Genomic DNA, 20458 nt, shown 5'->3' with positions numbered 1-20458 from the left:
TGAAATGGTATTGAATAACAGGCAGCATGCTAAAAGTCTTCCAGTGTTTTCCAAAGCCTGGAATTATGGATAGGGGGACAAACCACTGTATTGCATACAGTTTGATGGATTAAGAATGGAGAGTTCTGGAGTCTGGTGATTTATTAAATATGGATGCTGTTATGGGTTCTTTCAAAATTAAGAAAGATAGTTCCAAGAATGATTTATTCTGCATTTAGCACAATAAGTCTCAGAAATGAGAAAATGAATACACCTGTCTACAGAAGTTCTTGAAGAATTTAAGGAATAAGTTATTCTCAATTAAATATGATTAGGAGAAAGACATCACAAAGGTGATAAGCTCCTGTTTGAAAGACTGATTTTCCAGTATCTCATTAATAGCTGGTCAATAGGGCCAAAATATTTTCAAAATATCATTAATTTAGTTCCCTAAACGACATACCATTTTAAAGACTTTCAGAACAGTATAGATGGTTGTCACAATTTTGTACAATTCTTGTAACACCAAGAGCGTCCAGGTACATAGCAGCAACAGCACTTCTCTTTTCCTCTGCTTTTTGAATAGACAGGAGCAATCAATAAATTAAAAATACTGAACAAAAGGAATCTTGAGCAGAACCAGAATACGACTGAAAATATTGGCAAGGATGTCTCCCCACAGCTAAATACCAAGAACGGCTATAAACACATGCTTGTGTGTGAAGCCAGAATAACAAACCAAAACTTTATCCGACACTCGCACATCTAAATAAAGCCATAAATGCTAAGAGATAGACCTACCATTTCATGCACCTGCTTTTTCAGTGGAATTGTTCTGTTTATTATTCCTACCCCTTCACATCTACAGACTGACTTATAGCCTGTGAAAACCATGGACTAAATGAAGAGGAAAGAGGACTGGAGAAACTGAAAAGTAACTAACTAGTTTTTCCTGACTTCAGGAAAAACACACTAGTGCACAAACTAAGGGATTATTAAACAGAAGCAACCACAGGCATTTATATTTCCTCTAAACTTTTGCTGGTGAAAATCAAAGCCTTTAAGTTTCAAAACAACCTAAATGATGAAACTATGTTACACTAAATAAGTCATATTTGACAGTAGATTTATCACTAGATTAATACAATTTCATAGTGATTTCTGATAGTTCTGTTCATTTACATTACTTTGTTTTGAACATATACATTTGATAAAAAATTGGAAACAACAGCATGCAAATAACAGGCAAAACTACTGAAGAAGGATACACAGGAAAAGATCTGGATTTCTTTATTAGGCTCACTGCTTATATTAACATTGAATATAGAAACAGTCTATAGAAATAGTCTTCTTCTTTAGGAATTAAAGTAACTGTAATTAGTTATTTCAGAGTTGTAAATTTCTTGCAAAAAATTGTTGATATATATATTTGTATAAATCACAATATTGATCTGTACAATGGGTTATTTGAATATAACAAATTATTTCGTCAGTTTAAAAAACAAAAAGACCATAAAGCTTTTAGTTTATAGAAATATAACTACACGCACAAGATGTACATTTCTCACATTCTTACAGGAGCTCTGCAATTCACTGGAAAACTGGGAGATATATGTTCTTCTTCCTTCTACACAGAAGTTCTAGATTTCATTGCCAAACTCCTGCTCGCTGTTTCTTATCACCAGCATGCTCGAAAAACATGAAGTCCTAAGAAGGAAACAAAAAGCAAACAAAACAAATACTTCTTAAATGCAGTTCTTAGTTCAGAGATCTCTTGGTTGCACTGCAAGGTTTTCAAAGTACCTTCCTCTTGGAAACCTCCTCAAAAGATGAGAAGAAGGTGGGGGCACCTCTCCACCCCCCATCACCTGGGTCTCTCAGAATAGGACACCCATAGAGAGAGAAAGGTGGTGACAGACGTACACAGAAACTTTAAATTACCACTAGCTGAAGCTATGCTTCCTTCACTCAGGATTCCTGCCCTGGCTTTGTTCAGCCCAACTCAGTCCCCTCAGTTTGACCTCACACTGGAGTCCATCATAATGATCACTATCTTTAGTTCACACTTGGGAGCCCCGTTTTCTGTGTCTGGAGTCCTGGGTTGCTCACACTCACTAACAGTGTACTTCTTGCACATGAACATACAAGCCAAGGAAAACCTGGGCTGTCAGAGGCTGGTGAGAATGTTCCAAACTCAAGGTGCTTCACATGCCCCTTTCCTCCCGCTCTGCAGCCCTGCCAGCACAGCAGTAGTGCAGTTTTTGAAATGGTCCCTGATGCTGAATTGCACAGATAAGTGGAAACGGAGTGTATCGCACACTGTTTTCAAAGAGCAAAGTGAGCTGCGCTGCAGGATTTGACATGGCACAGAGGGCAGCTGAAAAACCCTGTATGGAGTTAGATGTGCTTTGCATCCCCAGAAGTCCCTTCCATTGCCAATGATTCCTCTAAGAGCATTTAATCCTGCTCAGCTCAGGGCTTCACATAGTTCCACGGAGAGTCAATAGGACCTGACTGCAGCATTCATCTGTCCAGGTCACCAGCTCAGCAGGCTGCTCTGGCTTCAGATGGGTCTCTTGCCTACTGCTGATCTGTGCTTTTCTGGTCTCACCTTCCACATGAACATGCTTGCCTCTTCTGAGGTGTGTGTAAGGAGTCTTCCCTTTACAGGGTTTCTCAGTCCTACCACATACGAAGCTGTCCTTAAATACAGTAAGAGCTTCATGTAGTCTAGAATAAGCTTATTATCTGAAATAATTCTTTCTTGCCTTCCATGGTTAGTTTTACGCGTAGAAAGTTCACAAGTTGTCACCTGCTTCAATGAGCTCAGAGTCAAATCCTTTACCAGCATAGTTTGATCATGAAGTTTAAAAAAGTCAGTTCATATTCAAGTATTAGTGAATAACAGACTTACAATAAGGAAGCAAGCACCAATCATGACAGCTTTCATTTTTACATCAAGGTCCATTGGGAATGTGATTCCAAAGTTATCTGCATCTGTAAAGGCTTCTCTCACAAAGCCAGTCCACTGCTTAGAAATCCTCCCAACAGTAGCAGTCTCATCCACAGACTTCACCTAGTTTAACACAAAATTTTAAAAAGCAACATCAAACCTATCATTCATAACATTCCCAAATCCTTTTCATGATAGATCCATTTGAAAGCTTCAGATTGTGTTATCTGAATTAATGCAGTCATTGAATCCAACTGTTTGTACCAAAAGGCAATCCTGACTATCACAAAGTCAGTCTTAAGTAGCACAGACATGAACTTAATTCTAAAACTGACTGTAGAGTTCAATGCTTTAATGGTGTTGGAAGACAGCAACCACATGCACACATACACTCTGCTGGAAGTGGTGTATTTTAGCCAAGAGAGTGAATTAGTTTCTCCTGCCATGTATCAGGAACTGCTCAAGTGAAAAATACACAAATTACATTCTTTTGTTCCAAAGCAGAGAGTAGCCCTTTGTCAACGTTATGTTTTCCGAAGTTAGATCCCGTCTTCAGGGTCATGTGAAAAAATGGTCCTCAAAATAAAATGATACTAAATTTGGGTTAGCAACTATTTGCAACATCATTTTAAATATTAAATGGTAGACTAGTTTTTTGACTGTTTCATGAGTATGAAAATAATAATGCATTAATCACTATTATTTTTAAGTGAAAGTTGGAACTCTTCAGTCATTCAAATCTATATTTTAGGTGTAAGTTATCTTTATTTACTTAGTCATTGAATTATTATTAAATAATTAAATGAGTGCTTATAGGAAGTCATTTTAATAAATACCTGATGTATCTCAGAATAGTGTTTTTTTCGTTAGGGTCTAACATAATAAATTCTAAAAGCTTTTGCAGCTAAAGATTTCAATTAAGAGATTTGTGCACAACCAGAGGGAATCAGTCTCGCTGAACACTGATGAATGGCTTTAAGCTGTCATTCCTGGAAGTTTGACAGGCTTATCTAGAGTAACCTAGATATCTACAGAAATTAATTGATTATACTAGCATTTAAAGATTATGTACTAATTACTTAATATACACTACAGTTCAGTTGACAGGTAATAAGTTGAGCAACAGACTACTATCAAATTACTATCTGAAAGAAGATACAAGCAATTTTTAGCATTGCATACCTCAAAATTAATGTCCTCACAACAGCTGCAGACAACACATGGGCCAATGATTTTCAGTATATCCATTTTTTTCTCATTTTGAATGGTAAATTTTGGCAGGCAGGGATGCCAGTTCTGGACGACATAACCAACCGGTGTTCCTGGAGGTGCCTGAACTTCCAGCTTCACAAGATAAAAAAAAACCTTCATGTGAATGTTAATGCTTGTTAGACAAAACCCACACTAGCACACAAACAAAACACAAGTTTTCCACACGTTCTGGCTATCCAACGCATGAAGCTGCATGGGGTTTTCTGTGAATGTTATCTGCAGGCAAATTGCAGACCTCATATGCAACTTTTGCCTTCACTGAAAACAATAAGATGCTCCTAGGGCTATATGTACACAATCTATATATCTACAGTAGAAAGATCAAAGTTTAGTGAAAGAAAGGCTGTGAGCATCCTGAAAGGCGTTCAGTGAAGATATCACAGGGTGCAGCTACTATAAACACCTCAGAAAGAGCTCTGTGTAGGCTCAGATTTGAGGCTTTACAAGTTGCATCTCCCCATAATTATTTTAACAGTAAAAATCTCATAATTTCATATGCTGAATTTCACTAGTTTTCAAAGCAGTATAGTGAAACCTCTAGCTGTTATTTCATGAAAACTGTTGCCCAACTCTGACACCACTGCCAGTGCAGATTTCAGCACTAGCCATGAGTTCCCTGACATGCTGCTGAATCAAATTTTTCCTTACTGTAATCACAAGTGGTCAGAGCAATCATCGTAAGTGTTGCAGCACACTGGCTTCTTCTCAGACCAAGGAGACTCCATGCACAAATTCCACAGATCACTCTCTCCCCACAACTTACAGACCAAACCTGACTTGTTTCACCTCGCCTCCTGACTCAAGGCAACCCCATCTCAAAACTGCACATGTGGACCACGTCCCATCCGAAGGAAGACGATGAGAGGGAGCAACTTACCTCCTGTAAGCAGCAGGGAAAGCAGCACGAAGAACATCGGAGGGGTCTCTGCAGTGTTATCACCTCGTGGCCCAGGTTGTCTATGATCCGGAGGGTGAAGGGTCGTGATGGCCCACAGCAATTCCTGGTACAGCAGTCAGTGTCCTCTGCTGCAAAGTACACCCTTTGCCCCAGAGTATTCTTGATTTCGTATTTGTTGTTTGTTTCAAAGCCAGTCAAAACTGAAAAACAGCAACAGAACTGTTAAATTTCTGACGTGCATCTGGTCAGAAAAGTCACGATGCTAAACCTAAAGCTACCATTTGGGGAGACAGAAGAAGCTACTGGTGAAGGGAAGCGGTGGGGAAAGAGAAGAGCAGCCTGATGGAGAAGGTCAGAGAGAAGCCACCACAAACATGGCAATGCGGAAAGGACACAGAGATGTCCGTCTGTCCCGTCCCACCAGACACTGACACCCACTGCCAGAGGAAGCACCAGAATTAGCAATAACGCAGCACAGAAGATTCCCAGGGAAAAGCTGAAGGGATAAGAATTAAGGAAACTTGTGAATTTTGGGATAAACCAAGAAAAGGGCTCTAGAGGGCACAAATATGTTCAGAATGAAAAGGCCACAAATAAAGCCTCACAGTCAAGATTCACAGCAGCACAAATAGAAAACAACAAGAGCCAGGACAGAAATTTTGATTAATTTCTCTAACAAATGGAAGTACTATTTGAAGCATTATGTAAAGAAAATGCAGCAGCATTAGGTGTCAGCCAAGATGGATGGTCCATTTTATTTTTTCTGTTTGAAAGAAACTGATAACATGACTGATATTCCTAAAGTGAACGGAATGAGGGGAGCAGAATGAAAGAAGTTCAGTTCTCTGAAATAGCAGGATTGACTGAAAACAAGATCGGAGCTGTATGCCAGTCTGTGGAATTAGATGGAGTAAGAGAAGGCAGAAAAGAGGATCTTTAAGTAGAGAGGCAAGTAGAAATCATGTGCATGAGTAACATGGGAAATGCATGACTTCAGCTATAACTAGCTCCTAAAATTATTCAGTCACATTGCTATGTATCTCTTAAGATACAGAATCTGCTTAAAATCCTCTGCCACCCCATTTTCTCCTTCCTCTCCTGCACAACTTCTACAGAAACTGAGACAGAGAACAGGGGCAGGAAAGATAAAAGCAGCAATTCACCTTAAACATGTAGTGTTAAAGAAAGTCTACATTTTACTGTCCTTGAGATTATGAGATTTAAACATTTCTCTGTTATAAATACTTTTCACTTACTCTCAAGAAGTTCAATTTGCTGATGAATTAATATCTGGTCAATCTGTTTGTGGTTGAAAAATTAAACAGAAAAAATAGTTAAGAAGTTGTAACTAAGAGAAATGTAGTTTTAAAAAGCATTACTGGTTCATTTCAAAATGCAGATTTATGGATCAATACATTGCCCAGAGGCAGGTCATCTACTGGTAAAGCTATGGAAGTAGCTCACGTCCCCCCTGTCTTGTCCAGGTCAATTCAGCAGAATAGTGTTTCAGAGCACCATGGCAGATTTCTGAAGTTACACCTAAGCCTGTCTGGTTACAAGCACACAGGGCTCAGCTACCTGTGTTCCCTTCAGAACTTGGGTCAGCTCATCTACAAAGCCTGAGAAATTTTAGAGCAGAAGCTCAGCTGCTGCTCAGCTCTGTGTGAAACTCAGCTAAAATCAGCCGCTCTTCACTGGTGCTTTTATTTGAAGGGTGCAAGTACCTGTGTGAGGTATTCCAGTCCAGGAGGGCAGTTGGGGAGAGGAGGTGGGACAGGCATCCAGATTGTCCCCTCCTTCACAAAGGGTTGGTTCTGGATGGGTGGAACAGCAAGTCCAGGTGGGACTCCCATGGCTGGAACCTGGAAGCCATAGCTCTCTGCACCTGCAACACCTAGGGTGGTAGGAGAGATGCAATTAGGAAACTTGGATGTTGGAAAATAATTGCCCCCTAGATCTTCGAAAGACTAATTTATTCACTATTTTGAACTGTGAAGATCCTTACACCTACAGTGTATTTCAGTTATGAATACTACAACTTTTATGAGGGAAGTTACACTGGATTGAGATGTTCTAATCCCTCCAGACAAAAACAATAAATACATCATTCTTGAATACGGCAGAAATTTTATTCAAATGAAGATGGGCAATTCAAAAATTAGAAATAAATAAATGAAGGTTATTTCCAAGTAGAGAAGACCTTATTGAGACCTTATCACTCTCTACAACTACCTGGAAGGGAGGTTGTAGCATGGAAGGTGTCAGTCTCCTTTCCCAACTAGCACGCAATAGGGTGAGAGGAAGTGGCCTCAAGTTGTGCCAGGGGAGGTTTAGATTGGATATTGGGAAAAATTTCTTCACTGCAGGTGTTGTCAGGCACTGGAACAAGCTGCCCAGGGAAGTGCTGGGGTCACCATCCCTGGAGATGTTTAAAAGACACATAGATGAGGTTCTTAGGGACATGGTTTAGAGGTGGACTTGGCAGTGTTAGGTTAACAGTTGGATTCAATTATCTTAAAGGTCTTTTCCAACCAAAATGATTCTAAGACATAATACTTTTAAACACATGAAAAGTACAAATGAGGAATTTTAAGACTTTTTTTTTTTTTCCGGAATTATACCTTCTACTTATGTGACAGGAAATGTCCTTTTAGCTGTTTATCTGCAGTTTTCAAGCCAGTTAACTGTGATCTAAAAATGGCACTTTCCCATTTGTTTAATGGATTACAGGAAATCCACAACTCCTTCATGGAGGAGGTGTGTAGCAAAGAAGGAAATAGTTCCATATTTTGTGGGAGTAACTTCTCCAGTTAGCACTCAGTAGGAAACACAAGCTCTCATGAAGCACTTCAGGGTCTAAATGCTCAACCTCCCACCAGATGGCACAAGCATTACGGTCATGCTGCTCACAACCCACGCCAGGTCCCCAGACTGTGCACAGCTGCCTCGCCTGGGTATGGTCCTGCAGCAATGTGGTCTTTGCTAGAGAGATGGTTTATGCCCTTGTAGCTGAAGCTGCCAAAGTTGTTACAGAACAAGAACTATTTTTTTTTTCTCATTTAATACTTTCCTGGTAGGTAGACAAGGCCTTCAGTGTGATACAGAGGAATTTTACATTTTACTCAGAAGCAAGCACAACACAGAAGTCATAAAAAATATTTTTGTAAAGCCGTACAAAGGCAAATAGTTCAAGAGATGCTGATTTGCAGACCTATTTTTAGCTAAAATCAGTTCAGCACCAATGTTTCACACTACATAACAAAACATGGACTATACCATGTGAAAGCTCACGCTGCAGCCATAAACAGCACAGTATCTCAGGTGATGTAAACATCTGTGGCTTAAAGCTCATAGGATCACTCACCTCAGAGAAGGGTCCACCCTTACGGAACACAAAATTACTTTTAAGTCTGAGCACAGGCTTTGCACACAATCTATCTACTGCTGTCATGTACGTGTGCATATACAATTAATCAAAAGGAAAAATGCTTTGCTGACCTCCATCGCACAGGTAGCACATGCCCATTCCTCGCTCAATCTCACAGTACATACAGGCCTCAGACTGCTTTGCCACATGTTGCACAAGCTTTAACTTAGAACAGCACAGTAACTTAGGCGAAAATTTCACATTTAATCTATAACCTATGCTTTGAGCCTGATTGTTAGCTCTTGCTTATTATGATTTGGTTTTCAGAAAGCAGTTCGTAGGTAGAACATGAGAAGCTATTTATGAGTGCTGTATTTTGAATGTGGAGCAGAAAATGAGATAGAGGAGAAAATTAAATGCGTAAAAATATGAGGTATAACCACACGCAAAATACAGCAACAGAGTAAGAAACAGGAACAGAACACATGGACCAGCAGAACTGCAAGAGGAAAACAATTGTCCAGTTCAGGATTTCTAGAGAAAAAAAAAAAAGTGCAATTCTGAAGGAACATGTTAATTAAAAAAATCTGATAATCAGCAAGAAGCTTCCACACTTTAATTGCTTTGCATCAGTAACACCTCTCTAACAAACTCCCCACAGTGAGAAACAGCCAACATTTTTAACTTCTACCACCACTGGTACTGCTCAGCACATACTAACATGTAGCACCAAGGAAGGAAGACAACTTTTCAGCAGAAAAGTAAATCAGATATGGTTGCCCTCATCCTTCCCATAATTATTTCCTAATTATATAGTAGATCTGTAGCCAGGCAACCTACCTTGGTAACTCCCAGGTGCATGCTGCGGGTAGCCGTAAGGGACTTGATTTCCTGGAGCATAGCTTATATTTGGAAATCCAGGTGCTGGGGCAGGGTTATGTGCTGGAAGAATGGAAAATATGCTTTGAGTATTGCTCATTTCCTCCTACCCTAGCATGAAAGATCCCCAGAATTGCTTCCTTTTTCAGAGCAGACATAAAAGAAAATTAAGTAGCTGTTTTCTGTATAGCAAAAGCTGTATAACAAGCTTGTATTTATTAAAAATATTAAACATCACTATAATTTAAGGGAGTTCAGAAAAAAGGCAGGTATTGCCCATTATGTCATGAAGATGTCACAAAAACACTGAATCATTTTGCTTAGAAGGGACCTCTTGAGATCACCTGTTCCTACTCCTGCTCAAGCAAGGTCAGTTCACTATCTGTCTGAAGCAAAAGTGCCTTTGTTAATTTATAAGTAGGCTTTAATTCAAAGAATTACCAAGGAACTGACAGGCTGTCCTCCTGTACAGAACATACTCCACTATATAAAACATTATCTCCCAATTTCTTCAAATTAGGACTATACTAATGCCTCACTGGCAGACTCAAAGGGATGACATTTACCAAGTTCGGTTTGTAAGCAGAAACAACTTCGAAGTCAAGTTTATTTATTTTATTCAACTTCTAAAATCAAGATCTGAAAATGTAAGCTATATGTTTTCTAAATGATTCAATTTTAAAAAATAAATAATTTCAATTTAAAACATTTATATATCTTTCATAATATTAGAAGGTAAACTAATAACTAAGCTAATATTGCTTGAGCACCTCTGAAGGACCCATGTTATCATTGATATTAACAACAGGTGACATTTTGTTTATATTTTACTCACCTTGCATTGCCGTGGATCTGCTTATAATTGTTCTGCAAAACAACATTTTTATTTCATGGGTTTTTTAATATATAATTTCACACAAGAGTTACTCAGAGTTATCTATTATTGATAAAAGATACTTGCCTACCTAGACTGTATGGAAAAGGTGAATTATAAATACAAGCCAAACTACCTTTAAATATCGCAGCATCCTTCTAGGCTATATCTCCACCACAATATCAATCTGAACTATCTATGCCTGCATTTATGCTTTGAGGATCTTGAAATCATCCTCAACTCAGAGGAAAGCATCAGTATATGCTGGTATTCCATGGCAGTGCAGGACTACACTGTGCAGCCATTTGGAAACATCACCCAATTCACATGGAGTAACTACTGCAGTAATTTCAGATCAACTAGTTTAGTGTATGGATGTTGACTAGAAAACCTGCTTTTGTAAATCCTGGAGCAGCTGTGATGCCATGCAATCACTCCTCAGTTCTTTACACCATTCCACTTCTGAAGTGGTACTACTAAATAGCACATATCCAATTCTTGTCTCCATATGTTAATAAAGGGTAGGATTGCACAGGTAAGTGGGCTTCTACAGCAGAGTATCATGAGTGAAAAGGCCAGCTGCTTTTCTTTCTGCTCTTCCAGGGTTGCCAAAAGGAGTTAAAAACAGAAAGAACATTTACTAATGCCAGCATTAACCTTGAGAGATGAACCTTTCAGTCTCTGGGGTAATACGAGAAGAAAGACAACGGCAGCGACTTCTGTTAAAGACAGAGGTCCAAAAGAGCCACCAGATCCACAAGTATAATAAAGAATAGTATAGGAGCTCCTTTTTGGGGCTCAAAAGCTTTAAAATAAACAATAAACCTAGTTATTCTTTAAAAAGAACACAGTTCAAGTTAAAGTAATAATGTATTTCGTCTGCTACGGTTCTTCCAACTAGTTCAGTTCAATGAAGATGGTCAAAACTGGAAATGAAACTGAAACCAGTTCCTTTCTGCTTTTCACTCGCAGTGTAAAAGCTAATGTCACAGAAGGATGTTTAGTGGTTCTGGGATGACATGTCATCTAGTTCACTTCCCAACTCACACACAACATCCTCTTTGTTTAATAAGTAAGTCTTAAGGTATTCTTTAATATTATTTTTTCTTCTACTTTACTAACAAAACCACCATCCTGTTTTACATGTTTTAAATCGATTCTTGTCCCCATATGAACACAGGTTAAAAGAGAGTAGGAAATAATTTAAAATTCTACATCTAATTTAAAAATCTGAAAGAAAACATTCAAAGTACATAACTAAATCTTGTTCTCCCAGTTGATAACCTAGAGTGACAAGGCTAATACAAAACCATATTAATATGTTGACAAAACTACCAGCTTGTAGGAAGTAGCACAAATGATTAATTAATTAAAAATGTTATTTAAAGTACCAAAGATCAGTTTCTCAGTCTATACTGTGAAATGTTCCAGCTTCTTGAACTTTAGTGAACTATTGTGAATTACAACTGAACCCTTTGCTAAAGAGAGAGCAGAGACAGATTCATATCATTTATTTAAAAGAAAGGCTTTATAGTAGCCCAGAATCTTTTTTTTTCCCTACAACCATACCTATTCACCTCTGTGCCAACTAGGATTTAGAAAACATTGATGTTTTATAGCTAGAAAAGCAACAAAGATTTTACAAAGTTCAATTCCCATTTCATAAGACCTGATGCTAGTCAATATTATTTATTTTATTAATATTGTTCTTTTTCTTCTATTTTTTTTTTTTAATTTAGACTCCTACTACATCCAATTCAGTCACCAAGATTAACACATTCTCAGTAATATGCTGCTTTTCACGTAAATAATTTATAAAGATTGTGAAATAACCAAAAATTTGGAAATACCAAAGGAACAAGGAACAAAAACTCACTTTCATCAGCCTTTATATTGCACAATCTATTGTTCAGCCATGCTGTTACACATGGCGAAATTCCTACCTGGTGATACCTCAGTCAAAACCAGCAGCAATAGGCAGACTAGTCACTTAGAAATGTGTTGGTTCCAGCTGCTTGGGTTACACAAAGCAATGATTTGAATCCTACATTTTCATTTCAGTTTAATAAAATGAGGCTTTACATGCTGCTAGGTGTTATTAGTTCTAGTAACAGTTTTAAAATAAATATAGGGAACAATCATTGAAACGTTACTTACATAGCAGGGAAAAGTAAAGGTATTTGTGTTTAGCTCCCACTAATACAAAAACAGGGAGAATGCTATTTCTTTGTAATGGAGTTAAAATTTCACAGAGTTAAAGAAAAACGAAAGGAAGTGCTTCAGCAAGAAGTCCATTACTGAATTAATTTCAGTTCAACAAAAACAGCAGCTGCATTAATGCCTTGTGCTACACTGACCACATGCTGCAACCTGAATTCACAGCATAAATTGAGAATAAGTTGTATGGGAGTGAATAAGCTAGCCATGGCGTTCCAGAAGCAGCAGCTGTATATCTTTGCGTACATCTTATAAAAAGCTTTACAAGGCCCATTTAAAAGCAGTCTGATCTAAATTTGAATTTAGCCTGGCTTTAAGCAGAGGAATGGACCAGATGATCTCCCAGGGTTATCCTTTCCAACCTAAATTGTGCTAGAATAATAAGGGTCCTTCACATTTTATTATACTGTCTGAGGTATTTGCTAATTAAATATTCCCCAAAATCCCCAGCTGAAGCACAAGAAGGGTGAGAGGAGGGGTTGGACCAGGCTCTGGCTCCCAGCACCTGATTCTCACGGGCTATTTTGGGTTAGGGCTCTGCAATGGAGCCTGTGCCAGGGAAACCCAATGAGTTAGAATCATAGAATGTCCTGAGTTGGAAGGGACCCACAAGGATCATCCAGTCCAACTCCTGTCCCTGCATGTAACAACCCCTGATCACTTTCCTGACAGATTCCCATAGTAACTCATAGTTCTTGGTCCACTCTCCCAAAGGGAGTACAGATAAGGAAGAAATACCCTCTCTTCTCTGGAGGAGGGGACATACCTGGGTTCAGTTTTACACAAGGGACAGCAGAAGCGATTTTGCTGTGGGGAGGGAAGCACCAGGGGAATAAGGTGCGTCTGTGTGATGAGGGATGACTGTTAATGAAATAGTTTCTGGATGGTCTGAGCTCCCCCTCCATGGCTGACACCGGCAGTGGGAAAGGCAGGGCTGCCTGCCTTACACAGAGCCAGCCACCTCTCCTAGAAACACGTGAACCCTGCAGCATGGTTTCTGGCCTCAGCTACTGCAATACAGAGGAAATGAAAGGCAAAAGAACCAGCACACACGCCCCCACGCTAAAGGTTCCTTCACCTGTGGGTTAGCAAGCTGACAACAGACTCTCACGCCTCGTCTGCTGTACTGCTCACAAAAGAAACCCATATCAAGAAGTTTTATACTTCATCCGCTGTCCCTATATGCTGTACTACCCATATTGCCAGCCTTCCTCCTCATCCATAGGAGTTCCCAGACTATCTTCTCTGTGCTCTTACAAGCAGCAGTCAATTGCTGCGATAGTCTAAACCCTCTCACCTAGCACCAACATATCCAACGGGTCCCTCACTTCCTCCTTACTTTCTGAAATTGTTACTGAAATTGAAGCAACCCTCAGAGGCATCCAGGAATCCAAGCACAGTGTCTTCCCCTCTTCAGGAGTTCTGATCCCAGGCACTTAAGGACATCCAAACGCTTTTGGAAAGGAAATTGAGGAAATAATGGTTCTGAAGGAATTCAGAACAAAACTATTCTAGTTCAGAGAAGAGTTAGGAAACTACATCCCCAGATTATTATTTTTTGAGGAACGGCAGAATGTCCGTATTTCTTCTCAGTCACTTTCTCATTTTCAGAAGTGTATTACACAACCAGATTTCCCTTACTCTGATGCACGTCAGTAGATGTGCTGCAACTGATTTAGAGAGGCCTTAATTCAGTTAACCCCAGAACTTCCGTTTTTTAGCAGAAAAACATCACAGTTTAGTTTCTTATCTAGCTCACTAAAACCCTGCCAAGAGCATATTACCATACACCCTCAAGCACAAACATCACATGGTGCCATTTAAAAACCAAGTCACACCCTTTCCAAGAAGGTTTATGTTTCAAAAAACAGACTTTAAAAGCCAATTAGCTGTGAGGCATGCATTAGTTCACCCTAGCTAGCTTTTTAGCATTTCTTTGCATTATCACATGATATGAGCCTATTCAGCCACTGGATCTTAACCTTGACTGGTGGAGAAACAGTATACTTAAAAATAATCAACATCATATAATTAAATGGTCTATTTTCTGCCAAAGTTAAGAAAATAACCTTCAGAGAAGGAATGAAATGTGCTGTAAGTTGACATAAAAGTACTTTGTTCTCATTCAGTAAGATACCCTCTCCCCTCACACAGAGATCTCTACTGAAACCTGGGAGTCCAACGTCTGAGAGCTACAATGCACTCTCTGGTTATCAAGCCTTGCTGAGACAAGGCCATGTCTCTACCACTGCTCACTTCACGGCTGGGTGACAGGACCACGATTGCCCAAACCCTGCCTGCTGCTGTCAGCTCTCTCGAGTGGGGGTCTCCACTGACAGCTTCAGTCTTTGCAAGCCAGTTACTTTCCCACATCTAATAACTAACTGTTGCTAAAGAGAGATATTTTCTAACTTAATGCACAGTCCCAAATTGGAAAACTGTGGTCCTTCTAATCGTCAGGTCGTTTTCACAGCCCTATGATCGAGGGGAAAAAAAAAAAAAAAAAAAAAAAAAAAAAAACACGAACACGTAAAGGAAATCATATACGATAAAGAAATCATATATTGTAAAGAATACCCGTTCCCAAAGCCAAGAGGGCGTCCCGCACACTGAACCCCACTTCCAGCGGCGCCGGACCGACTGCGACCCCGGCTCCGCTCCGCAGCGCCCAGCGGTCCCGTCCCGTCCCCGCGGAACACCCCGCACCGCGGGGCGGGCACTGCCCGGGGCCGCCCCGGGGGAGGCCGCGCTGGGCGGGCGGAGCAGCTCGGCCACCGCCTTCCGTGGCAGCTCGGGGGCGCCTGCTGGATTTCTGGAAGGGACCACGGTTGTGAATGGGAGCGGCAAACACGGCTCGGATGTTCTGGCAGCCGTTCTCCGGGCCGTGGTGCTGGCACTGCTGGGGGCAGGAGAGGAACCGCATGGGTGAAACACTGGGAACTCATTGAACAGCTTGCTTTTGTGGGTTGAGATAAAGACAGTCTAATAGGATTGCAAAGGGAGAATAATAATAATAATAAAAGAACATACAAAACAAGTGATACACTGTCCAATTGCTCACCACCTACTGACCAATGCCCAGCCCATCCCTGAGCAGTGATCATCTTCCCTGACCAACTCCTCATGTTTATATACTGAGCATGATTTCATATGGTATCAAATATTCCTTTGGCCAGTCCGGGCCAGATGCCCTGGTTGTATCCCCTGGTGTCCCAGCGCTGGGTCATTGTAGATTTACTCAATGTTTGGTCATCATAAAACATTCCAAGGTTACAGAGAAACTGGTATAACACATTGCAAAGAATTGGCTTGCGAATACATTTCTTTAAATGACACTGTTAAGATTCACAGGAAGTTTTATTGTGGATTGTAATTTACATATTCATGAATTTTTAATCTTTAGATGCCATAAAACAAATTATGTTCTAGATTTTTTTTTTCTAACACTTTACAGGGAATAACAAGATATTCTCCTAAATTTTAAATCACACTTAATTCTCTTGCTAGTTTACTCAATGTTTTTGGTTCCCAGACCATTCAACAAATATGATGAACTGAGCTTTTAAACAACAGAAAAATAGAATCTTTTAAATTTCTGCTCATATAGTTGAAAGTCATGTCATTCATTGTTCAGAAGCCTATAGATACTTTTAGATGTACAATTTGTACAGGTGTAAATAAAACCTAATGAGATGCAATATGCAAGCCTTGTTTTCAAGATAGCAGAATTATAAAAACAAAGCAAAGAACAGTTGTGTTTTGTCAAAGAATATAAATAATAGATCTATAATAGCAAAATGCACTTTTGATATTTCCATCTCCAGGGTGCCAGTATGCTATTTTTTCTATATACTTTCCTACTCCTTCAGGCTTAGGAGTGCTTCCAGACAAGTACTAGTTATCAATGAATAAGATGATCCTGTTTGATAGATGCGTAGAAACAAAAATGTATGATGTTTTCATAAGAAGGGAAAAAGACAGTCTGCTCCTTCTGCATTAGGAACTATCTAGCTAATTCTTAAAATCGATTGATCACAGTGTCAAGGGGGCTCCAATAAGTAACATAATTCTGGAATGTATTTCAGATGGCATAAAATACAAGTCCACAGCCCAGAAAGCACAACAAATAGAGTTACCTCTTCACCAGATCTCACAGCTTTGAAAGCCTTTGTGACAGCTTATTAACGGCAGTTCAGCTTGGATCACATGTTATATAACTTTAAGTAACAGCTGAAGAATTTGATGTTCAGAAGTTATAAAGCTTAAATTAGAGACTTACAGCAAGAAAGGCCACACCAGTCCTAACAGCTTCTGCAGGAATACCAGGAGTGCAGGGAAGCCCCAATCAATAACCCTGAAAGACAAAATTACCTTGTCCTCAGGAAAGAACAGTAGGAAATCCTAGCCCAGCTATCATCTCTTACCACCTGATAACCCAGTTTTCTTGGCCCTTAGTCTGAGTAGGATTGCTCTCAGCTACGCTGAGGGCTGAAAGTTTGACAGATTGCCCCTATGAGTATGTGGTTTTTGAACATCCATAGACATAACTCAGAACAGCCTCGGCATGAAATGAACAGGCAAATGGCTGAGGGGTTGGATGAGTGGCATGGCAGAGGTCCTCCACAATCCCAAATTGGTGTTGTATCCCATGAGAACATCCAAACTGCATCACTGAAAGAGCCGCTTAGTGTGCTGCATGCATTGCAAAGCTTCCCTGCTATCATCAGGGAGCTGGCCCATGATGCCGAGATATTAGCTGTTTGAAAACTTGTGTACATCTGGGAAAGTTATAACAACTTTTCTGGACTGCTGCAAAGTCAACCTTTTAATAAAATTCAGCAGAAAAGAGAAGTACTGATGCGGTGTGCAGTCTTACATTGCTGGCAGGCAGCAGCCCTGCTTTCCCAGCTCTGCCTCCCAGAGCTGGAGCTGTGTGTTTGCCTGGGTGCCAGGAACAGAGCTCGGCTGGGCTCCAGCTCCTTCCTGTAACAAAGTCAAGCCCTCACAAGAATGACGTTATGATGTTGCTGATACTGAAGTCCGTGCTGTTTACAGATCAGCATGTTTAATATCTACGGGAGAAAAAAAAAAAAAAAAAGTAGTATTGCTCTTTTTCAGTGAGGAAAACATCCAACCCAAAACTAACACTTTAATCCTTTCTTTTCTCTTTTAGGGCCTTTTTATTCCTCTCATAGAGTGGAAGGCCAGAAAGGACACTGTGTATCTGATCACTAAATGTAAAAAAAAAATTCTAAAGATTACTTAGCATTTCTCCTTTTGATGTTTATTTTTTCCATCTCCAAATTTAGAATATAATGCTCATCCAGTGTCTTTTTTCCACCTATCTGTAAAAAGACTTGGGCCACACAAAATTCAAGCAGTACAATAAATGTTTAAATTGTGACATGGAGTACACTGGGCTTTTTGAGTAATTATACTTCTAGTGAGAGTTAATTTTTAATTTTTAGCCACAGAATACCTGGTTACATACGTACATTCAAACTCTATGTCCACCTTGAAAGGGAAATAAATTCTATTTGAAACAATTTTACCTTGCTTATAAGGCACCACCTCAGGCAAAAAAACATATTCATGTGAATTCCACAGTTACAGGAACAAGAACAAACAAATACTGAATTGTTTGGCAAAGAAAGCATTTGGAGTAACTTGGCTCACGTCCTGAATACAGTGTTGGTGAACTAATCTTCTGCATCCTTTGCTATACAGTCACCTAATCCATACTGGAGCTGTTAGGGTCCATGTATGCCTCTGCCAAGTAAACTGCGCTTCATCTAAACTACACAAATATGATCATGGTAATTTGTGCGTGCATTAATCCCAAGACTGGGACTTAAATTTGAATCCTTAATAAAGAAAACAGAAATGAGTAAGTGCAGGTCACTTTACAGCTTTATATACACTGTAGCCTTTTTCTTCTAACTCACAAAATAATGTCTGCATTTCAATATAAAACTTTCCAAAACCAAAAAAATCTTCTTATAGTTGTGCACCGAATTTCACCTGGACACCGGATATAACAAGGATTTGGGGATTTTATTTTGCTAGTTTCCTCAGGTACATAGGAATCTAATCTAAAGCTGACTTGCATTTTTCCACACATCTGCATTGAGTCCACTAAGAGGATTAATACCAGACAGTGAGAAGTAGGCTGTAATAATTCTTTTAAGAAATGGGTATAGAATTATTTTGACATGGTTGGGAAATTAGAAATACGTGGTAGTATTTGATACTACCTCTCCTTTTTAACAGAAATGAAAGAATTATATTTAACTCAGTTCAGGTTTATACCTAGAAATGTAAACTCTCTTGCCCAGCAAACATGACTTTTGACACAGGGATGAATGTTATTTATTACATGAGAATATCTTCATCTTATCAATATGAACACAGATAGCACCGTATCTCTTCCTCTTCCTTTGAGGCTTTTATCAGTAGGAAAAAAACCTATTCACCTGTGGTGGCAGAAAAAAAGATGCCATGATTCACACAATGCCAGTCAATTGCCAGTCCTTGCCATATCAAATAATGCTCCACTTCTTATCCGACTATGATCGCTGGTATTATGACTGACAGGCAGTGCTTCTCTGTTAGATCGGTGAGCTGAAATGCTCAGTACCTTTTTATTTTCTCCAGTGAACAGATTTGATCAGTGCCGCAGGGGAACCCCTGAAACCTTTGGAAGAGAAGTTGGAATTGCTTCAAGAAAAGTGAGAAACAGACTATGCTCATAATAATTTGTTCTTTAGATTTAGCATGTTTAACTGAGAAGAAACATCATTTGTAGATTCCTGACCCCATTTTCCAGGTGTGTTGCTTATGGGCTATGTATTCAGTATATTACTACTGCTTCAGTTTCTGATCCCCCATCTCTAGCAACTCATCTGATCCCATGGTATCCAACACCAGAAATAGGATCAAATCCTCCACCAGCTTCTGACACAGAAGTCTCAGTAACCTGATTTGCTGTGTGGAGTTTTGTTGACAAAAGGAGCTACCTTCTTCCTGATGTCACCTAAGCAGCTCTGTTTCACTTCGTGCTCAGGCAGTGCAGTGTTTGTGATAGAACATAAGGAAATTCACTCACAACTGTACACAAGAAACAAAATAACTTTTGTGCAGCTCAACCAGTGTGTAACTGCATTTAACATCTATAAAGGCATTGTTTGCACGCTTCAGGAAATAAGAGCAATTACTGGCAGGTTTGCCTTTTGTGTCTGTGCACGTCATCCCACAGAAGATGGAAACTCCCTTCTCTGGCTTTTGTGTCCTGGAAAGCAAATCCAGAACAGCAAGCAGCCCTGGCAGATGCAGAGAAAGATTAGCCGTGAGTAGCTGTTGCCTTAAACACAGAAAAGGTATAGGATGTTAGGTTTGAGGTGCACAACTGAGGGTGGTGCCAGGAAAAAAAAGAAAAGGGAAGGAGGAAGAAGGAAGAGGGGGAAAAAAAGAAAAATATGCTCCCCTGCCTGTGGCAGGCAGAAAGGCTCCTGGGCTGCACTGGGAGCAGCCCCAGCCAAGGGGTACAGTTTTTTCTGCTATCTCCCATCCCTTCCTTGTGCACAGCTCCGAGAGGCTGGTGTCACTCAAGCAGTGCATGCAGAGGAATGGAAAAGGTACTGACTGACTCCAGGACCTTCAGTTTCTGATACAATGCAGATGTCCAAGCACTGCTTGGCAAATCCTTCCATCCCTTTGCATGCAAACTGCTGCAGGGATATGGCAGGATGGAGTAAACTGGAGTCAGTGTTGTCATCTGGGAATGACGGAACAAAAGTGAAACTGAATGTTAAATACCGGAAACATTTTGGTGAATAGAGCAGGAATGGTAGATCTCAAAAGTACCAGAGATTGCAATGTTGACTGCTCTACCCTGCACAGGTTTTGCTGGCAAAGACCGTACAATGCAGTCACATCGAATACACTTTTAAATTATAGGATTTTCACAACACTTAGAACTTCCTGTGAGAGTTTGGATTTTAAAAGGCTAACCCTAACCCC

General features: G+C 39.8%; 1 protein-coding gene across 3 annotated transcripts; it reads right to left on the bottom strand.

Annotated features, from left to right (window-relative positions):
• Positions 1-1239: 1239 nt before the first annotated feature.
• On the bottom strand, positions 1240-19098 carry LOC102098416 (phospholipid scramblase 1). Of its 3 annotated transcripts, XM_021292137.2 has the most exons (11): positions 18913-19098; positions 17316-17511; positions 16719-16793; positions 10184-10215; positions 9310-9411; positions 6827-6996; positions 6359-6401; positions 5082-5302; positions 4115-4276; positions 2894-3055; positions 1240-1686 (listed from the first exon to the last, which is right to left on the bottom strand). In XM_021292137.2, coding segments are annotated over exons 2-11 (1029 nt in total). In that variant the 5' UTR covers positions 17318-17511; positions 18913-19098; the 3' UTR covers positions 1240-1626. The 3 variants fall into 3 exon arrangements, with proteins under 3 accessions (XP_021147812.1, XP_064930020.1, XP_064930021.1); XM_065073948.1 differs by lacking the exons at positions 16719-16793; positions 17316-17511; positions 18913-19098 and adding an exon at positions 15017-15174; XM_065073949.1 differs by lacking the exons at positions 10184-10215; positions 16719-16793; positions 17316-17511; positions 18913-19098 and adding an exon at positions 15017-15168.
• Between the last annotated feature and the right edge of the window lie 1360 nt (positions 19099-20458).

The sequence above is a fragment of the Columba livia genome, chromosome 9 (assembly GCF_036013475.1).
Source record: "Columba livia isolate bColLiv1 breed racing homer chromosome 9, bColLiv1.pat.W.v2, whole genome shotgun sequence".
Lineage (NCBI taxonomy): Eukaryota > Metazoa > Chordata > Aves > Columbiformes > Columbidae > Columba > Columba livia.
The sequence above is the reverse complement of the archived record's forward strand: the minus strand, read 5'-3'. Positions and strand labels throughout refer to the sequence as shown.

Excerpts from the sequence above, each read along its gene's own strand:
- LOC102098416 (XM_021292137.2), bottom strand. Across the intron at positions 9,412-10,183 it reads CAGATCCACGGCAATGCAAG|CACATAACCCTGCCCCAGCA; the intron begins GTGAGTAAAATA and ends CCATTCTTCCAG. Across the intron at positions 6,402-6,826 it reads GACTGGAATACCTCACACAG|ATTGACCAGATATTAATTCA; the intron begins GTACTTGCACCC and ends AACCACAAACAG.